The sequence below is a fragment of the Anomaloglossus baeobatrachus genome, chromosome 9 (genome assembly GCF_048569485.1).
Source record: "Anomaloglossus baeobatrachus isolate aAnoBae1 chromosome 9, aAnoBae1.hap1, whole genome shotgun sequence".
In the NCBI taxonomy this organism is placed as follows: domain Eukaryota; kingdom Metazoa; phylum Chordata; class Amphibia; order Anura; family Aromobatidae; genus Anomaloglossus; species Anomaloglossus baeobatrachus.
This window is the reverse complement of record NC_134361.1, coordinates 108,536,306-108,557,903: the sequence shown is the minus strand read 5'-3', so window position 1 is coordinate 108,557,903 and position 21,598 is coordinate 108,536,306. Positions and strand designations below refer to the sequence as shown.

General features: G+C 49.9%; 1 protein-coding gene across 4 annotated transcripts in view; it reads right to left on the bottom strand.

Moving 5' to 3' along the window:
* The window catches only part of LOC142251276 (phosphatidylinositol-binding clathrin assembly protein-like), a 134,937-nt gene that overhangs the window by 22,514 nt on the left and 90,825 nt on the right, over positions 1 to 21,598 (bottom strand). For all 4 annotated transcript variants that reach the window (XM_075323919.1, XM_075323921.1, XM_075323920.1 and 1 more), the window contains exon 14: positions 17,556 to 17,663. In XM_075323919.1, coding sequence (XP_075180034.1) covers positions 17,556 to 17,663 — 108 coding nt within the window. The remainder of the gene's footprint in view (positions 1 to 17,555; positions 17,664 to 21,598) is intronic.

Genomic DNA, 21,598 nt, shown 5'->3' with positions numbered 1-21,598 from the left:
CTGAGTCCACGTACCCTGAGCCCTGTGGTGGAGAAAGACTGCTCCCCACCCTGACAGACTCGCGCCTGTCGTGACCACCGCCCAGGATGGGGGTAGGAAGGACTTTCCTTTTGACAATGAGGTGGGAAGAAGCCACCACTGAAGAGAGTCCTTGACCGTCTGAGAAAGGGAGACGTTCCTGTCTAGGGACGTCGACTTCCCATCCCATTGGCGGAGAATGTCCCATTGCAGTGGACGCAGATGAAACTGCGCGAAAGGGACTGCCTCCATTGCTGCTACCATCTTCGCTAAGAAGTGCATGAGGCGTCTTAAGGGGTGTGACTGGCCTTGAAGGAGAGACTGCACCCCCGTCTGTAGTGAACGCTGTTTGTCCAGCGGAAGCTTCACTATCGCTGAGAGAGTATGAAACTCCATGCCAAGATATGTCAGCGATTGGGTCGGGGTCAGAATTAACTTTGAAAAGTTGATGATCCACCCGAAACTCTGGAGAGTCTCCAGCGCAACGTACAGGCCGTGTTGGCATGCCTCTTGAGAGGGTGCCTTGAGAAGTAGATCGTCCAAGTAAGGGATCACAGAGTGACCCTGAGAGTGCAGGACTGCTACCACTGCTGCCATGACCTTGGTGAAAACCCGTGGGGCTGTCGCCAGACCGAAGGGCAGGGCTACGAACTGAAGATGCTCGTCTTCTATAACGAATCGTAGCAAACGCTGGTGCTCTGGAGCAATCGGCACGTGGAGATAAGCATCCTGATGTCTATTGATGCTAGGAGATCTCCTTGAGACATTGAGGCAAAGACGGAGCGGAGGGATTCCATCCGGAACCGCCTGGTTTTCAAGCAGTTATAGGTCCAGAACGGAACGGAAAGAGCCGTCCTTTTTTGGCACCACAACCAGATTGGAGTAAAAACCGTGACCTTGTTCCTGCAGAGGAACAGGGATTACCACTCCTTCTGCCTGCAGAAGAGCATCGGCTCGGTCGGGAGGTGGGGAAGTTCTGAAGAATCGAGCCGGAGGACGAGCACAGAACTCTATCCTGTACACGTGAGACAAAATGTCTCTCACCCACCGGTTTTTGACCTGTGGCAGCTAAATGTCGCCAAAGCGGGAGAGTCTGCCACCGACCGCGGATGCGGAGAGAGAGGGCTGAAAGTCATGAGGAAACCGCCTTGGTAGCGGTTCCTCCGGCTGCCTTCTTTGGGCGTGATTGAGCCCGCCAGGAATCTGAGCCCCTCTGAGCCTTTTGAGTCCTTATGGACGAGGAAAACTGGGACCTGCCCGAGCCTGGAAAGGACCTAAACCTCGACTGTCCTTTCCTCTGTTGGGTTTTGTTTGATCTGGGCTGGTGTAAGGAAGAATCCTTACCCTTGGACTGTTTAATGATTTCATCCAATCGCTCACCAAACAGTCTGACACCAGATAATGGCAAACTGGTTAAACACTTTTTGGAAGCAGAATCTGCCTTCCATTCCCTTAACCACAAGGCTCTGCGTAAAAACCACGGAGTTGGCGGACGCCACTGACATACGGCTCGTAGAGTCCAGGACAGCATTAATAGCGTAAGTCGCAATGCAAACATATGCGAGGTTAAGGACGCCATCTGCGGCACAGATGTACGTGTGACGGTGTCCACCTGCGCCAGACCAGCTGAAATAGCTTGGAGCGCCCATACGGCTGCGAATGCCGGAGCAAACGACACGCCGATAGCTTCATAGACAGATTTCAACCAGAGGTCCATCTGTCTGTCAATGGCATCTTTAAGTGAAGTCCCATCTTCCACTGCAACTATGGATCTAGCCGCAAGCCTGGAGATTGGGGGATCCACCTTTGGACACTGGGTCCAGCGCTTGACCACGTCAGGGGGAAAGGGATAACGTGTATCCTAGAGACGTGTGGAGAAACGCTTGTCTGGATAAGCGTGGTGTTTCTGGACTGCTTCTCTGAAGTCAGAGTGGCCCAAAACGTACTGAATTTACGCTTGGGATACCTGAAATGGAATTTCTCCTGCTGCGAAGCTGACTCCTCCACTGGAGGGGCTGAGGGAGAAATATCCACCAGTCTATTGATGGACGCTATGAGATCGTTCACCATGGCGTCACTATTAGGAGCATCCAGATTGAAAGCGGTCTCAGGATCAGAATCCTGATCAGCTACCTCTGCCTCATCATACAGAGAATCCTCTCGCTGAGACCCTGACCAGTGTGTGAAGTCGAGGGTCTCTCCCAGCGAGCTCGCTTAGGCTGACTGGGACTGTCGTCCTTGCAGAGCCTTCAGCCTGGGATGTATGGGACCCCCTTGGAGCACGTATTAGTTCCAACTGAGGGAGACCGGGGGGCATTGTTCAACAGTGCCCATTGTCTGAGTCACCGGCCTGGACTGCAAGTTTCTAGAATCTTGGTCATAGTCCCAGACATTTTATCCGTAAAAAACTGCAAACTCTGTCCTCTGGACAGTTTCACAGGTGGCTCTCTCTGGGCCACCACTAGCAGAGACTCTACCCAATGGGGGTTAGTGGAACCTGCCGGTAAAACAGCCTCACTTGCGGTACAGACAGCATAGAAAGCCTGTGCCCTGGCACCCTTGCTTTTCTGCGGACGACATGCTGTTGTCTCCTCAGAGCAATCCAGGGGTATATAGCCAAGAAGCGACCGTACAGTGCAAATATAGGTACCAGCATAAAGTACACAAAACACTGTGGCACTCGTGGGGTCAGCACCAAGGTGCTGCTTACGGCCCGCTTAAGCGGGTGTGTGTTCGCCAGAATCCCTTGACCGGGTCTCCCAGAGCCTGTGTCCGTTCTCCAGCTTAGACTGCATGCAGGAATGGCTGCCGGCGTCCTGTGAAGAGGGGCGGGCCGTGGGCGTGCCCCAGACAAAGAGCGGGAAACTGGCGTCCCACTGTGCCCAGTGAGGGGGCTGGAGTATGTAAATAAGACTCCAGCCCTCGGTGCTGACCATTGTACAGCGTCCCGCCCCTTCCCTGACTGGCAGGCCCGGGGGCGGGAAGGAAACGAAACTAGGCCGCAAAAGCCGGGGACTCGATTTCTAAGCGCTGCCGTCGTAAAAGCACGGTCAGCGCGGAAGTCCCCGGCGCACCACAAGTCTCATCCGCGCCGCAGCTTCTAGAAGCGGCCGGCGCGGCAGTTTCCCACACATTAACTCACTCAGCTAAGCTGCAGTGAGTATAGCCCCAGCGCGCAGCGCTGTTGTCCCCGGCGCACTAACACACCCAGCATGCTGGTGTGTGTGTGCGTGGTCTGTACGGGGACACAGAGTACCTTAACGTTGCAGGGCCTTGTCCCTGACGATACTCAGCTCCATTCCAGCAGGATCTCCGGGTCTGTGGATGGAGCCCGGCCTCAGAGCCTGGAGGCCGGTAAGATCCCACTTCACCCAGAGCCCTCAGGGGGATGGGGAAGGAAAGCAGCATGTGGGCTCCAGCCTCCGTACCCGCAATGGGTACCTCAACCTTAACAAACACCGCCGACAAAAGTGGGGTGAGAAGGGAGCATGCTGGGGGCCCTAGTATGGGCCCTCTTTTCTTCCATCCGACATAGTCAGCAGCTGCTGCTGACTAAACAGTGGAGCTATGCGTGGATGTCTGACCTCCTTCGCACAAAGCATAAAACTGAGGAGCCCGTGATCCCACGGGGGGTGTATATGCAGAAGGGGAGGGGCCTTACACTTTTTAGTGTAGTGCTTTGTGTGGCCTCCGGAGGCAGTAGCTATACACCCAATCGTCTCGGTCTCCCAATGGAGCGCCGAAGAAACTTACATTTTAATAAGGATTTGAGGATTTTTGGGAGTCCACTTTCAAAAATAAGGAAACATCTAAGTGACCCTAAACTTTTGAACTATAGTGTATATTAAAATTATAGCTCGCCTCAAGGCCATTAACAGTAATGTAACATGAAACACCTTCCATTAGGAAAAACGTCATTCATTAGCTATTGTCACAGTGTATGAAAAGTGATCACATTTACATCAGATACATATTCTCTAAAGTGTGAGAGGAAAGTCCTCCTTCATAATGAAAATCCTCAGTTTACACTATGGATAAAGCCTTTTCCTAGGCAGGCAGAAGCACAATTACATTCACAGCAAAGCGTCGCACATCTGTAAGCTGGAGATGCGGGTCATCATTACAGTGGAGGAGTTCTACAGAATAGTGCAAAGAATGTTAGTCATTATTACTATGAACACAAAACATTATCTAATAACTCACCAGAGAGACGGCCGGGTGAGCATGAGCAAACGTGCAATAAAAAGAGAAATCAGAATTAGTTTTGTAAGGGGAGTATACTCAGTGCAACAGCCCAGAGGCACAAGACATGGGTATAGATGTAGCTAAATTAATCATTCTGCACAATAATCTATGACGCGGTCAGTCAACCATAATGCTTTAATGTTATTAAAAAGATATGATGCTTGGTTTCAAGTATCAGCCCTAATTATGTGAGAAGTTCCCATGAATGTAAGCAGAACTGGACCCCGTAAAAGACAAGCTAAACTTGCTTAGGGTGTGTGTACACGCGGTGTTCAGACTCGGATCCACTCACCAAGTGATTTAAAGTGAAGCAGCTTCAGTAAATGCTGGTAGTTCATTTTCTTGACGAACCTTAAATGGAATCTGTCGCCAGGTTCTTGCCACCTAATCTGACAGCAGCATGATGTAGACACAGAGACCCTGATTCACTCACTGGGCTGCTTAGTGTAGTTTTTATAAAATCTCTGATTAGGACTACTTGGCGTGTTGCCAGTTAGTCCAGGATATTCATGAGCTCTGTATAAGGGTTCGGTTCCACTTGCGTTTTGCACAGATGAGTGCAATCTGATAAAACATCGGCTTGCACTCGCACCAGTGCAAAAATATGAGGCAGTGTCCATCTGTGATTGATTTCTCATGCCACAGCGGCAGGCGGAATGAATTGCAGCATGCTGCGTTTGGCAGCGAGTCTCGGCTCACGCACCCCCATACAAGTCTATGGCAGTGTGTTAAACATCACACTGCACTCACATGCAATCCAACTGCAGTGCGATGTACACAGAGACAGGCAGCGGAGGAGATGGGGAGAAAGTGTTCCCTGCCTCTCCTCCACAGCGGTGATACGATCGCAAGATAGCATCACAGTCGCATGACCCTCGGCTGACGCTCGCAGCACAAGGTCATTAGCATATTGCTTCTGATGTTCTTGCATCGGAAGCTATGCGCAACTGGAACTGTACCCTCACTGTTCGATCTGCAGCAGGGAAAACATTGATTTTTAATCAAAATGACAGCAAACAGCTCAGTAAGTGACACATTGCTGGAATCAGGAACTCTGTCTCTACATTATGCTGCTCTCAGATCGGGGGGGGAGCAAAAACCTGGTGACTGATTCCCTTTAACAATCTCTTCAGAGGTGTTGTTTTTTTTTTTTTTTTGCGGCAGCTTGATCACCAGCATCTGGTAATCTATATTTTCAAATATAGAGAGCAGCAGCTTCCTACTGGGAGCCACCCAAAGAATGGACAGGACACTTTAACCGTTTGGCGTTTTCTGATTGCTGAAGAAGTTAAAAGACGTGATATAAAGCCAGTGTACAGCAGTGTTATTGTTGAGCATTATATTCATTTTATGGGGCCATCATATGCCGCTTTTTTCTTGAAAAAGACAGCATGTACATATACCCTCAGAAAGAAAGTTTTTCAGTCTTTGACATTACCTGGGGTAATCAAATACTGAAAAGGAATGGCATGTTGCTATATGCAATCATTTTATGATTTGTTGGAGTCTGACTTCTGAGAGCCACACCAATCCTGAGAATGAAGGGTCGGGGGGGGTTGCTCAGGAATCCCCACAGTCTCCCATGGCATAGTAGTGCCTCGAACACCTCATGAAACAGCATTGTGGACCCTTCCAAGGTAATCAGGCAGCTGTAGCCCTCTGCACAGCCGGGTGCCGGGAGCTCCACTGTGCCGGGAAGACTTGGGAAAACAAAAGCAGTGCCCAGTCCCTTATATTCTCAAGATCAATGATGGTTACAAAGGTGGAAAAATCATAAAGTGACAGAATATTCATGCACTTGTTTCTGGATATGGCCAGCCTTAAACATTGTCCTATAGTCTAAAGGGAAGTGTAGACATGGTGGAGATTCAGGGTGTAACAAGTATCCACATCAAATTACAGTACAACCATAATTCAATACTTCTAAATCTACTGGCATAAATGGAAATAATGTGTGCAGATTTATTGTGGATTTTTATTGGAAATTCGCTGCCACGTTATGTATATATCCTAGTTTGATCTTATTCTATCATTTGATACAGTCATGCAATTGACTTGGGTGACTAAAGGATTAGGGGGAAAATAGAAACCCACAAATGACACCAGGTCAAGTGGTTTAGTAGAAATACATTAGTCCCATGCATTACGTTACCCAGTTAGGAGACACATTTTTATACAGAAATGAACAACATTGCATACATGCAAATAATTAGTCTCATCTCACCGCAGCTACAAAAGACATACAGTGCCTTGAAAAGTATTCATACCCTGTGAACTTTTCAACATTTCTTCTTACATGACATCTACAAATGTAAAATTAATTTTTTAATTTTTATTTCGATTTTATGTGATATACCAACACAGAGTAGCAAGTATTTGTGAAGGGGAAAGGAAATGATACATTGTTTACTAAATGTTTTAAAAATATAAATCTGGAAATTGTGACGTGTAATCATATTCTGCCCCCTGTAGTCAGATCCCCCTAGTTAATATCCTGAGTGACCCATTGTCTCCAGAAGTCACCTAAATAGTAACTGGTTCACCTCTGTGTAATTTATTCTCAGTATAACTACAGATGTTCTCTGAAGACCTCAGAGCTTTGTTTGAGAACATTAGAGATCAAACAGCATCATACCTAGCAAGGAACATACCAGACAGGTCAGGGAAAAATGTAAAAGCAGGTTTAGGTTATAAAATATATATATATATATATCCCAAGCTCTGAACATATAGAGCACTGTTCAATCCATCAATAAAAATTGGAAGGATTATGCCAACTACAAATCTAGCTAGATATGGCCGTCCATCGTAATGATCATGCCTAAGCAAGGAGAACACTAAACAGAGAAGCAGCAAAGAGGCCCTTGGTCACTCTGGAGGAGCTGCACAGATCCACATCTCAGGAGGGAGAATCTGTCCACAGGACAACTATTACCCCACAAATCTGGCCTTTATGAAGAGTGGCAAGAAGAAAAATAAGAATTCCCATTTGAAATTTGCAAAAATCCAAGTAGGGGACACAGCCAGCAAGTGTAGGAAGGTGCTCTGGTCAGAGGAGACCAAAGCCAAACTTTTTGGATTCAATGAAAAACACTAGTTTTGTCAAAAAACTAACACTGCACATCAAACACAGTGGTGACAGCATCATGCAGTAAAGAGGCCTTTCTTCAGCAGGAACGGTGAAGCTGGTCAGCGTTAATGGGAAGATGGATGGATTTAAATACAGGACAATCCAAGAGGAAAATCTGTTAGAGGCTACTAAAGACATGAGACTGGAGCGTAGTTCACCTTCCATGGGACAACGACACTAAACATACTACCAGAGCTACAATGGATGGTTTAGATCAGGGGTAGGGAACTTTTTTTCTGCCAAGTGCTGTTTGGGTATTTCTACCATTATTAGGGGGCACACAAATTTATCAACTTAAATCAAATATAGCAGGCTTTAAAGCAGGCATTTTTAACAACTAACCCGCCTCTAATTTAGTGAATGGAGCAGCTTCCTTGGTGCAGCTGTGACGTTAGGTGATATTGATAACATTGCTTCTCACAACTACTTTTCAGAGTTTGTGTTGGTGTGGAGCGCAGTCAACTCTGTGATAAATTTTGTAAAGCCTATACATCAAACAGGAGACACTGGGGGCACATATACATCACTGGGGAAGGCTGGGGCTGCCGCTGATCTCTTCATTTGTAAGCCAGTAATGCAAAGGCACTTCCTCGCACTGGCCAGAGAAAGGACATAATCCTTCAATTCAGGCGCACACAGCTTCCAGTAGCGAACGCTATGTGTGCACAATGCATGCGGAGATTTAAAGGGCCATGAGCCAGCAAAATGCAGCTGCCGACCCAAGCACTGTCCCCAGGAATCTGCCAGGGGGAGGTAGAAAAAGGTCATTGCAGGTCACGTGCGGGCTGGAGGTTCTCCCATCTCAGATTTAGATCAAAGCATATTCAAGTGTTTTAATGGCCCAGTCAAGTTCAGACCTGAATTCAATCGTTGATCTGTGGCCAAACTTAAAAAAGGTTTTCCATCAAATCTCACTGAGCTAGAGCCATTTTGCAAGGAAAAACTGACAAAAATTTCAGCATTTAGATGTGCAAAGCTGATAGAGACATCCCCCAAAAGACTTGAAGCAGTAATTGCAGCGAAAGGTGGTCCTCCAAGGATTGACTCAAAGGGGGCTGAATACAAATGCATGTTACAATTTTCACTGTTATCATTTCCTTTACATTTCATAATAATTGCTACTTACTGTTGGTATATCACATGGTATATCACATACAACTCCAATAAAATACATTTAACTTTGTAAGTGCTATATGACAAAAATGTGGAAAGATCATGGGGTATGATTTTTTTCAAAGCACTGTAGATTTATTCACGCTGTACATATAGGGCTATATGCGCACGCTGCGTTTTTTGGTGCAGTTTTGTTGTCAGAACTTTCTCACTTTTGACTTCCCAGCAAAGTCTATGAGAAGTCAGATTTGCTGTGCGCACGTTGCAGTTTAATTGTCAGCAGTTTTCTTGACAAAATTGTGTGACAAAAAAGCAGCAGCATGTAAATTCTTTATTGTCAACATTTGTCACCCATTGAAATAAATGAGGGGATGAAAAACGCATGGTAAAACCGCATGGTTAAAAATTGTTTGCGTTTTGTATACGTTTTACCAGCGGTTTTGTCAACTAAAACACAGCTCACCAACATAGTTACAGAATTACAAAATCAATGCTGTAGTGATTTTGGCAGGACTGTGTCTCTCCAAGCGTTTCACACTCACCGATCACCGGCGCGGCTGTCACACTGCACCCGCAGCCTCTCATTCTTCTTCCCGACCCACTCATTAGCCTCATTACATATTCACTGCACCAACTCATTAGGTTCCTACATATTCACTTCTGTCTGTCTGATTGGTTGCAGTCAGACAGCTGTCACTCAGCATGGGGGAGCGTCTGACTGCAACCAATCACAACCCCCGGTGGGCGTGTCTACATCGTACAGTACAATAATAAAAAACAAAAAACAAAAACACGGAGTGTGGTCTCGCCCCACTTTGATACCCAGCCAAGATAAAGCCTTACAGCTGAGGGCTGATATTTTCAGGCTGAGGAGACCCATGTTATTGGGAATCCCTCAGCCTAAAAATATCAACCAGCAGCTACCCGGGAATTGCCGCATCCATTCGATGCGACAGTCCCGGTACTTTACCGGATCATCCCGATTGCCCTGGTGTGGTGGCAATCAGGGTAATAAAGGAGTTAATGGCAGCCCATAACTGCTACTAAGTCCTAGATTAGTCATGGCAGGCGTCTATGAGACACCCCCCCCATTACTAATCTGTAAATGAAAGTAAATAAACACAAACACCCAAAAAATCCTTTATTTGAAATAAAAGACAAAAAAAGCCACCCTCTTTCACCACTAATAACCCGCAAAACACCCCTCCAGGTCCGACATAATCCCCACAAGGTCCCACGATGCTTCCAGCTCTGTTACAGCTGAAGCTCACAGCGAGTGGCCATAGAACAAGACTGCCCACTGTGAGCTCTATACAGCAACTGAAGTGAGTCGCGCTATCAGCGTTGACGTCACTCAGGTGATTTCCAGTCATAGCTGGAGTCCCACATGTGACTGCAAATCAGGACGCGACTGAAGTGAGCCGCAGGTGGACTCACCTGAGTCACTTCACCGCCGATCGCGCGGCTCACTTTGGTCACGACCTGAGGGTGCGCTCACACTCGCATTGCACTCTGACCAAAGTTAGTGATTAAGGGAGAGCAGTTGGTCAACTTTTCTCGCATCCAGATTCTGGATGCGAGAAAAAAGAGAATTTTGTTACTTACCGTAAATTCTTTTTCTTATAGTTCCGTATTGGGAGACCCAGACCATGGGTGTTTAGCTTCTGCCTCCGGAGGACACACAAAGTACTACACTTAAAAGTATAGCTCCTCCCTGTGAGCTTATACACCCCCTGGTAGCCAGTCCTAGCCAGTTTAGTGCAAAAGCTGAAGGAGAATAGCCACCCACAAGTAGAACCGAGTAAGAACCGGAACAACCGGAGACTCTGCCCACGACAACAGCCGGTGATAACACACGGAACAAGAAAATTGCCAACAGGCAACAGTGAGGGTGCTGGGTCTCCCATTACGGAACTAAAAGAAAAAGAATTTACGGTAAGTAACAAAATTCTCTTTTTCTTTATCGTTCCTTTGGGAGACCCAGACCATGGGACGTTCCAAAGCTGTCCCTGGGTGGGAAATAAACAGAAAAACTAAGAAGTAGGCGGAGCCTAACTTCACAAGTGGGCGACAGCCGCCTGAAGGATGAGTCTGCCCAAGCTCGCATCTGCCGAAGCATGAGCATGCACTTGGTAGTGCTTCGAAAAGGTATGCAGGCTAGTCCAAGTGGCAGCCTGACAGACTTGTTGAGCCGTAGCCTAGTGCCTAAAAGCCCAAGAGGCACCGACAGCTCTGGTCGAGAGTGCTTTGATCCCCGGCGGGGGAGGCACCTGAGTACTCTGGTAGGCATCCGAAATGGTCGATCTAATCCAACGGGCCAAGGTCGGCTTAGAAGCAGAGAGACCCTTGCACCGCCGTGTGGTTAGCACAAAAAGAGAGGTGCACCGCCTAAGCGCAGCGGTGCGAGACACATAGATCCGGAGAGCACGCACCAGATCTAGAGTATACAGCGCTTTCTCAAAGCGATGAACAGGGGCCGGACAGAAGGAAGGCAAGGAAATATCCTGGTTAAGGTGGAAGGGAGAGACCACCTTAGGAAGAAAGTCCGGGGTTGGACGGAGAACTACCTTGTCTTGGTGAAAAACCAAAAAAAGGTGACTCCGAGGAGAGCGCAGCCAAATCAGAGACTCTCCTGAGAGAAGTTATGGCAACTAGAAAGGCCACGTTTTGAGAAAGACGATACAAAGAAACCTCCCTAAGGGGCTCGAAAGGGGGTTTCTGCAATACCGTGAGGACCAAGTTAAGGTCCCAGGGATCCAAGAGCCGCCGATAAGGCGGAATGATGAGACGCACCTTGCATGAAGGTGCAGATTTGAGCCAGCCGGGCGAGACGCCGCTGGAACAGCACTGATAGAGCTGAGACTTGTCCCTTAAAAGAGTTGAGGGACAGTCCTAGCTGCAGACCGGACTGTAAAAAAGACAGAAGGGTCGGCAACGAGAATGGCCAAGGAGAATGGCCAAGGAGAATGGCCGGAAGAGCGACACCAGGACAGGAAAATTTTCCAAGTCCTGTGATAGATCTTGACGGAGGAAGACTTACGGGCCCGAGTCATAGTGGAGATGACTTCAGTAGGAATACCAGAAGCCGTCAAAATCCAGGACTCAAGAGCCACGCCGTCAATTTGAGTGTTGCAGAATTCGGGCGGAAAAACGGACCTTACGAGAGCAGGTCTGGACGGTCCGGAAGATGCCACGGCATCTCCACGGACAGTTGGAGCAGGTCCGGATACCAAGCTCGCCTGGGCCAGTCCGGTGCAATGAGGATGACTCGACGGCCCTCCATTCTGATCTTGCGCAGGACTCTGGGCAAGAGAGCTAGAGGGGGAAACACGTAGGACAGACGAAACTGGGACCAGTCTTGAACCAGAGCGTCCGCGGCGAAGGCCTGAGGAACGTGGGAGCGAGCCACGTAAACCGGAACCTTGTTGTTGTGACGGGATGCCATTAGGTCCACGTCCGGAGTGCCCCACTTGCAGTAGATTGACTGAAACACTGCCGGGTGCAGGGACCACTCTCCACCGTCCACGGATTGACGGCTGAGATAATCTGCCTCCCAGTTTTCTACGCCAGGGATGTGGACTGCGGATATGGTGGACTTGGAGGTCCAACGCATTCTTCAATGGGTGGAGGACTCCAACATTGCCAGGCGGCTGCGTGTCCCGCCTTGGTGATTGATGTAGGCAACCGCTGTCGCGTTGTCTGACTGGACTCGAATGTGCCTGCCCGCCAACAGGTGGTGAAAGGCTAGGAGAGCTAGAAGCACAGCTCTGGTTTCCAGCACATTGATTGAAAGGGCTGACTCGGACGGAGTCCAAGTGCCCTGTGCTCTGTGGTGGAGATGTACCGCTCCCCAACCGGATAGGCTGGCATCCGTGGTGAGAATCACCCAGGACGGAGTCAGGAAGGAGCGCCCTTGGGACAGGGAGAGGGGTCGAAGCCACCACTGAAGAGAGCTCCTGGTCCGTGGCGACAGAGCCACTAACCTCTGTAAGGAGGAAGGCCGCTTGTCCCAACAGCGGAGAATGTCCAGCTGCAGAGGACGCAGATGGAACTGGGCAAAGGGAACCGCCTCCATGGAGGCCACCATTTGACCCAGCACCTGCATCAGACGCCTGAGGGTATAACGGCGGGGCCTCAGGAGAGAGCGCACCGCCAACCGGAGTGACAGCTGTTTGTCTAAGGGCAACTTCACAAGTGCCGGCAAAGTCTCGAACTGCATCCCTAGGTACGTGAGACTCTGGGTCGGAGTCAGAGTGGATTTGGGAAGATTGGCAATCCACCCGAATTGGGCTAGGGTGGCGAGAGTGAGCGAAACACTCTGCTGACAGTCTGCGCTGGATGTACCCTTGACCAGAAGGTCGTCCAGATAAGGAAGCACTGCTAACCCCTGGAGGTGCAGGACCGCAATCACTGCCGCCATGACCTTGGTGAATACCCGAGGGGCCGTGGCTAACCCGAAGGGGAGAGTCGCGAATTGGAAATGATCCTCTCCTATCGCAAAACGTAACCAACGCTGATGTGACACTGCGATTGGCACATGTAGATAAGCACCTCTGATGTCGATGGACGCCAGGAACTCCCCTTGGGTCATAGAGGCAATGACTGATCGCAGAGACTCCATGCGAAAATGCCGCACCCGGACATGCTTGTTGAGAAGCTTGAGATCCAGGATGGGCCGGAAGGTACCGTCCTTTTTCGGAACTAGGAAGAGATTTGAGTAAAAACCTCTGAACCGTTCCTGAGCGGGAACTGGGACAATCACTCCGTTTGCCTGCAAGGACGCCACGGCCTGCGAGAAGGCGGCGGCCTTGGAGCAGGGGGGAGTTGAGAGAAAAAAAATCTGTTTGGAGGGCTGGAAGAGAATTCTATCCTGTAGCCGTGAGATATGATGTCTCTCACCCACTGATCGGAGACTTGCTTTAACCAAGCGTCGCCAAAGTGGGAGAGCCTGCCACCGACTAAGGATGTGGCTGGAGCGGGCAGATAGTCACGAGGAGGCTGCCTTAGTGGCAGAACCTCCTGCGGTCTTCTGCGGACGCGCTTTTGGGCGCCAGTTGGATTTCTGATCCTTGGCTGAGTTAGCGGACGAGGCGGAAGGCTTAGAGGATGACCAGTTGGAGGAACGAAAGGAGCGAAACCTCGATTGATTCCTACCCTGGGCAGGTTTCCTGGTCTTGGTTTGTGGCATGGAAGTACTCTTCCCGCCAGTAGCTTCTTTAATGATTTCATCCAGCTGTTCACCAAACAGCCGTGAACCAGCAAAAGGGAGCCCAGCAAGAAACTTCTTGGAAGAAGCATCTGCCTTCCACTCTCGAAGCCACAAAATCCTGCGGATAACAGGAGAATTAGCTGAAGCCACCGCAGTGCGGTGAGCAGCCTCTAGCATGGCAGACATGGCATAGGATGAAAAAGCTGAAGCCTGAGCAGTTAAGGTAACCATCTCAGGCATAGATTCCTTGGTGAGGGAATGCATCTCCTCTAGAGAAGCAGAGATGGCTTTGAGAGCCCACACTGCTGCAAAAGTCGGGGAAAACGCAGGCCCCGCAGCTTCATACACAGATTTGGCCAGAAGGTCAATCTGACGGTCAGTGGAATCCTTAAGTGAGGTGCCGTCAGCCACCGACACAACGGTCCGGGCTGAGAGCCTAGACACCGGGGGGTCTACCTTTGGGGAGTGAGACCACTCCTTGACCACCTCAGGTGGAAATGGAAACCGGTCATCAGAACCACGCTTTGGAAAGCATTTGTCAGGGCAGGCCCTGGGTTTGGTCACAGCGGTCTGAAAACTGGAGTGGTTAAAGAACACACTCTTCACTCTCTTAGGCGAGGTAAACTGATGTTTTTCTGCCAAAGAGAGTTGCTCCTCTGACACTGGCGGATTGAGATCCAGCACAGAATTAATAGAAGCAATCAAATCACTAAGATCTGAGTCACCCTCAGAGAAATCGATGGGATACATAGACTCAGAGCCCCCAGTGAGGGCATCCTCCTCATCTAGAGAGTCAGCTCGAGACAGAGCCGTGGGATGGGGAGGGGGAGGAAACCCTGCGCCTTCTCTTAGAAGGACGGGGTCTGGGATCAGATGATGAATCCTCCGTGAGCTCCGATGGACGGAGGTCAGAGGATAGGAGTCCTCTGTCAAGAGTATTAGAGGCACCCTGTGAGGGGGGCTGATGCATATTCATCAAAGTCCTGGACAAAAGCCCCATGTACTCAGCAAATGACTGGGATTAGGACCTAGAAAAGGACTCTACCCAGGCCGGGGGTTCAGGCACAGGTGCAGCAGCAGCAGCCTGAGAGACCACTGGGGGTGAGACTCCAGGCTGTGGCACTGCCAAGTTAGAGCAGACATCACAATGTGGATAGGTGCTCGGCTCAGGCAGCAGGAGCTTACATGCAGCGCATGCAGAGTAAGGCTTTGGAGCCTTGCTCCTTGTGTGAGACATGCTGCTGGAGTGGGGGCTTTGCAGAGAATGAACCCCAGGGAGAATATACAGAGGTCCACAACCGGAGACCGGCTGTGGCTTACCAGACCGCTGAGCGCGGTGTTGTGTGCCCTCCAGATGCCGAAGCCCGGTCCCCCAGTCGCAGCACCTCAGCAGAGATGCAGAATGCAGGATGTCCCAGAGCAGAGTTAACTCTGCCTGAGAAGAGGGCGTTCCTATAAAAGAGCGGGAACTGGAGGGCTAGAGACCTGCAGGGAAGGAGGGACGCCCCAGCAGTGGGGAGTGTCCCTCCCCTGTGTAGAACGGCCGCCGGGAGGAGCCGAACCTGTCCCTCTGCATGAGTGACATGCGAGGGCAGGAAAACGAAACTAGGCCTCCGGCGAAGCCGGGGCCTAAATTTAATCGGCGAGGCCGACAAGCAGGCACCATCGGCGCGGTTCTCTGGCAAAAGCTAGAGAACCCGCCGGAAAAGTTAAAACAATCACATACAGCATACTCTCCCCTTACAATAAAGAACCGGGACCCCCAACATAAACGTCTCAGGTACTTAGCTGCTGAGACGCAGGGCCATGTCCCTGGGGATGAGTGCTCCAGTCCAACAGAATCCTTAAGGGACTGTGGATGGAGACCGGACTCCTGCCAGGCATGGAGACCGTGCTGGCTCCCACTTCAAGCCAGAGCCCAGAAGGGATGGTGAAGGAGCGCGGCATGTAAGGCTGCAGCCTTGTAAATCAACCTTAAGAACACCGCCGACACAGTGGGGTGAGAAGGGACATGCCGGGAGTCCAGACATGGACCCGCTTTTCTTCAAACTCTTTCCAAAAGTCAAACAAATCAGATGAGAATACATGTGTGGATGTATGCCTCCTGACACAAAGCAATAAACTGGCTAGGACTGGCTACCAGGGGGTGTATAAGCTCAGAGGGAGGAGCTACACTTTTAAGTGTAGTACTTTGTGTCCTCCGGAGGCAGAAGCTAAACACCCATGGTCTGGGTCTCCCAAAGGAACGATAAAGAAAGTAGCAGCATGCTGCGATTTTCTGCTACAGCCGTATCACTTGCACCCATTCTAGTGAATGGATGCGAGAAAAACAAAAACAAAAATCGGACTGCACTCAGAAGTTATTTAAATTCAGTGCGATATACGCACAGGCTGACAATGGAGGTGATGGGGGGGAATTAACCCCTCCCTCTCCTCTATAGCGCACACCCTCAGCTTCACAGTTATGACCAGATTGCAAGATCAGGTCACAGTCGCATGACACTCGGCTCACGCTCGCAGCAGAGCCTGAGTCGGGGGTCATTAGCATATCGCATCAGATGCCATACGCTAGTGAGTGTCCAGCCTGAGCCTCACAGTGTTGAACCCTTGACATCACTTCTGCGACACACTTGATATTGCGATTACCGCAAATGTGACGTCAGACGTTCACCAGAGTTCATGCTCATCGTGGGGCTGTCTGCACTCACAGCTGGAAGTCATGTTCTCTAGTGCTCGCCGTGACAGGACAGGGATAAACCAGAGATGAATCGCCGTGGGACCTTGTGTGGATTAAGTCGGACCTGGAGGGCTGTTATTGTTGGGGTTAATAAAGTGGTGAAAGAGGGTGCTTTTTGTATTTTACTCCAGATAAAGGATTTTTAGGGCGTTTGTGTTCATTTACTTTCACCTACAGATTAGTGATCGGGGCGGGCTCTCAGAAGACTGCCATCACTGACCTAGGCCTTAGTGGCAGCTATGGGCTGCTAATAACTCTATTACCCCGAATGCCACCTCACCAGGGCAATCTGGAAGAGTTGGGTCCAGCATCAGAGTTGGCACATCTTATGGATGCACCACTATTGTTAGGCTGGTAAGGGTCAAATAACCATAGCCCTTCCCACCCTAATAATTTTACATAACAGTTGTCTGCTGTACCTTGGCTGGTTTTAGAAAAATGGGTGGACCCCACGTCATTTTTTTTTAAATAAAACAAATAAAGAAAAAAAAAAAAGCGTGGGATCCCCTCTATTTTTCATAACCAGCCAGCCAAGGTACAACAGACAGCTGAAGGTTGCAGCCTGCAGCTGTTCCTGTGCTGGATATGAAAAATGGGGGGAACCCCATGTCAGTTTTTGACCGAAATTAAAAAAAAAAAAAAAAAAAAAAAAAAAAAGCTGGCCAAGCTAGCTATCCCTCTATTGAGCTCTTCTGTTATGTCTTTCTATCTATTTCTCTTATTATCTATTCTATATGTTCTATTCTTATTTTTTCTACCTATCCACCTATTCTAGCTATCTATCAATCTAGCTAGCTATCCTATCATATTTTGTTTCTCCTTTACAAAACGCATTACCTAAAACGCACCTACATTACAAGCGTTTTTAATACATTTCCAGGCTCACTGTGACAAGGTGCAGTTTTGGTTGCAGTTTGTGTGCAGAAAAAACTGCAGCGTGCGCATATAGCTATAAAGCAGTCACATCAGTCACTGACTACACGTATCTAAGAAGGGAGGCGGTGAGCTAACTATGAGCATGTAATACATTTATTTTTCAAATCTGACAGATCTGATTAGACCGTTTACTGTACCTCTGAAAACACGGACAATATAAAGCATACCTGGTGTTTCGTTACTTTCATGTGCAGAAGTCTTTGTTCCAAAAACAGCATCAAAATCCACATTCATGGTTGTGGGTGCATTTTGTACACCGGACTGAATTGGGAAACCTAAACAGGATTAAATGCAAATACTAAATATAGCATCCAACAATGCTAAAAACAGCTAGTAACTGGTTCATAAACAAAAAGTATACTAAAATAACACTCTCAAGCAATATTCAGAATTTAAACAGTTTGGAAGATTTATGAAGAGGTCTACAAGAAGAAGGGAATTTTGTTTACTTACCGTAAATTCCTTTTCTTCTAGCTCCAATTGGGAGACCCAGACAATTGGGTGTATAGCTTCTGCCTCCGGAGGCCACACAAAGTATTACACTTAAAAGTGTAAAGCCCCTCCCCTTCTGCCTATACACCCCCCCGTGCATCACGGGCTCCTCAGTTTTGGTGCAAAAGCAGGAAGGAGGAAACTTATAAATTGGTCTAAAGTAAATTCAATCCGAAGGAAGTTCGGAGAACTGAAAACCATTCAACATGAACAACATGTGTACACAAAGAACAACAGCCCGAAGGGAACAGGGGCGGGTGCTGGGTCTCCCAATTGGAGCTAGAAGAAAAGGAATTTACGGTAAGTAAACAAAATTCCCTTCTTCTTTGTCGCTCCATTGGGAGACCCAGACAATTGGGACGTCCAAAAGCAGTCCCTGGGTGGGTAAAATAATACCTCGTAATAGAGCCGTAAAACGGCCCCTTCCTACAGGTGGGCAACCGCCGCCTGAAGGACTCGCCTACCTAGGCTGGCATCTGCCGAAGCATAGGTATGCACTTGATAGTGTTTCGTGAAAGTGTGCAGGCTCGACCAGGTAGCCGCCTGACACACCTGCTGAGCCGTAGCCTGGTGCCGCAAAGCCCAGGACGCACCCACGGCTCTGGTAGAATGGGCCTTCAGCCCTGAGGGAACCGGAAGCCCAGAAGAACGGTAGGCTTCGAAAATTGGTTCCTTGATCCACCGACCCAGGGTTGATTTGGAAGCCTGTGACCCTTTACGCTGGCCAGCGACAAGGACAAAGAGTGCATCCGAGCGGCGCAGGGGCGCCGTACGAGAAATGTAGAGTCTGAGTGCTCTCACCAGATCTAAAAAGTGCAAATCCTTTTCACATTGGTGAACTGGATGAGGACAAAAAGAAGGTAAGGAGATATCCTGATTGAGATGAAAGGGGGATACCACCTTAGGGAGAAATTCCGGAACCGGACGCAGAACCACCTTGTCCTGGTGAAAAACCAGGAAAGGGGCTTTGCATGACAGCGCTGCTAGCTCAGACACTCTCCGAAGTCATGTGACTGCTACTAGGAAGACCACTTTCTGCGAAAGGCGTGAAAGAGAAATATCCTTCATTGGCTCGAAAGGTGGTTTCTGAAGAGCCATCAGCACCCTGTTCAGATCCCAGGGTTCTAACGGACGCTTGTAAGGAGGGACTATGTGACAAACCCCCTGCAGGAACGTGCGTACCTGTGGAAGTCTGGCTAGGCACTTCTGAAAAAACACAGAGCGCTGAGACTTGTCCCTTAAGGGAGCCGAGCGACAAACCCTTTTCCAATCCGGATTGAAGGAAGGAAAGAAAAGTGGGCAAGGCAAATGGCCAGGGAGTAAAACCCTGATCAGAGCACCAGGATAAGAATATCCTCCACGTCCTGTGGTAGATCTTGGCGGACGTTGGTTTCCTGGCCTGTCTCATAGTGGCAATGACCTCTTGAGATAACCCTGAAGACGCTAGGATCCAGGACTCAATGGCCACACAGTCAGGTTGAGGGCCGCAGAATTCAGATGGAAAAACGGCCCTTGAGACAGCAAGTCTGGTCGGTCTGGTAGTGCCCACGGTTGGCCCACCGTGAGATGCCACAGATCCGGGTACCACGACCTCCTCGGCCAGTCTGGAGCGACGAGGATGGCGCGGCGGCAGTCGGACCTGATCTTGCGTAACACTCTGGGCAGCAGTGCCAGAGGAGGAAACACATAAGGCAGTTGAAACCGCGACCAATCCTGAACTAATGCGTCTGCCGCCAGAGCTCTGTGATCTTGAGACCGTGCCATGAATGCCGGGACCTTGTTGTTGTGCCGGGACGCCATTAGGTTGACGTCCGGCATCCCCCAGCGGCAACAGATCTCTTGAAACACGTCCGGGTGAAGGGACCATTCCCCTGCGTCCATGCCCTGGCGACTGAGAAAGTCTGCTTCCCAGTTTTCTACGCCCGGGATGTGAACTGCGGATATGGTGGAGGCTGTGGCTTCCACCCACAGCAGAATCCGCCGGACTTCCTGGAAGGCTTGCCGACTGCGTGTTCCGCCTTGGTGGTTGATGTATGCCACCGCGGTGGAGTTGTCCGACTGAATTCGGATCTGCTTGCCTTCCAGCCACGGCTGGAACGCCTTTAGGGCAAGATACACTGCCCTTATCTCCAGAACATTGATCTGAAGGGAGGACTCTGGCTGAGTCCAGGTACCCTGAGCCCTGTGGTGGAGAAAGACCGCTCCCCACCCTGACAGACTCGCGTCCGTCGTGACCACCGCCCAGGATGGGGGTAGGAAGGATTTCCCCTTCGACAATGAAGTGGGAAGAAGCCACCACCGAAGGGAGGCTTTGGCTGCCTGAGAAAGGGAGACGTTCCTGTCGAGGGACGTCGACTTCCTGTCCCATTTGCGGAGAATGTCCCATTGAAGTGGACGCAGATGAAACTGCGCAAAAGGAACTGCCACCATCTTCCCTAGAAAGTGCATGAGGCGCCTCAAGGGGTGTGACTGGCCTTGAAGGAGAGATAGCGTTCACTACAGACAGGGGTGCAGTTTGTCCAGCGGAAGCTTCACTATCGCTGAGAGAGTATGAAACTCCATGCCGAGATATGTCAGTGATTGGGCCGGTGTCAGATTTGACTTTGGGAAATTGATGATCCACCCGAATCTCTGGAGAGTCTCCAGAGCAATGTTCAGGCTGTGTTGGCATGCCACCCGAGAGGGTGCCTTGACAAGCAGATCGTCTAAGTAAGGGATCACCGAGTGTCCCTGAGAGTGTAGGACTGCTACCACTGTTGCCATGACCTTGGTGAAAACCCGTGGGGCTGTCGCCAGGCCGAAAGGCAGTGCCACGAACTGAAGGTGTTCGTCCCCTATGGCGAAACGCAGGAAGCGCTGATGCTCTGGTGCAATTGGTACGTGGAGATAAGCATCTTTGATGTCGATTGATGCTAGGAAATCTCCTTGGGACATTGAGGCGATGACTGAGCGGAGCGATTCCATCCGGAACCGCCTGGTTTTTACGTGTTTGTTGAGCAGTTTTAGGTCCAGAACAGGACGGAAAGATCCGTCCTTTTTTGGCACCACAAACAAGTTGGAGTAAAAACCGTGACCCTGTTGCTGAAGAGGAACAGGGATCACCACTCCTTCTGCCTTCAGAGTGCTCACCGCCTGCAGAAGAGCATCGGCTCGCTCGGGGGGCGGAGATGTTCTGAAGAAACGAGTCGGAGGACGAGAGCTGAACTCTATCCTGTAACCGTGAGACAGAATGTCTCTCACCCAACGGTCTTGTACCTGTGGCAGCCAGGCGTCGCAAAAGCGGGAGAGCCTGCCACCGACCGAGGATGCGGTTTGAAGAGGCCGAAAGTCATGAGGAGGCCACTTTGGGAGCGGTTCCTCCGGCGGTCTTTTTAGGACGTGACTTAGACCGCCATGAATCGGAGTTACTCTGATCTTTCTGAGGCCTGTTGCCCTGAGCAGTGTGATGAAGTCGAGGGAAGCTCCCAGCGAGCCCGCTTAGGCGGTCTGGGACTAGGGTCCGTGTCGGAGACCTCACCTTGGGACCTATGAGTCACCCCAGGAGCACTTTGCTGCTCCAACCGAGGGGGGCCTGGGGTCAATGATTCAACAGTGCCCGGGGCCTGTGTTACCGGTCTGGACTGCAAGGCTTCTAGTATCTTAGCAGACCATTTATCCATAGACTCAGAAAGTTTGTCAGCGAATACTGCAAACTCCGTCCCTGTCACCTGGACAGTGG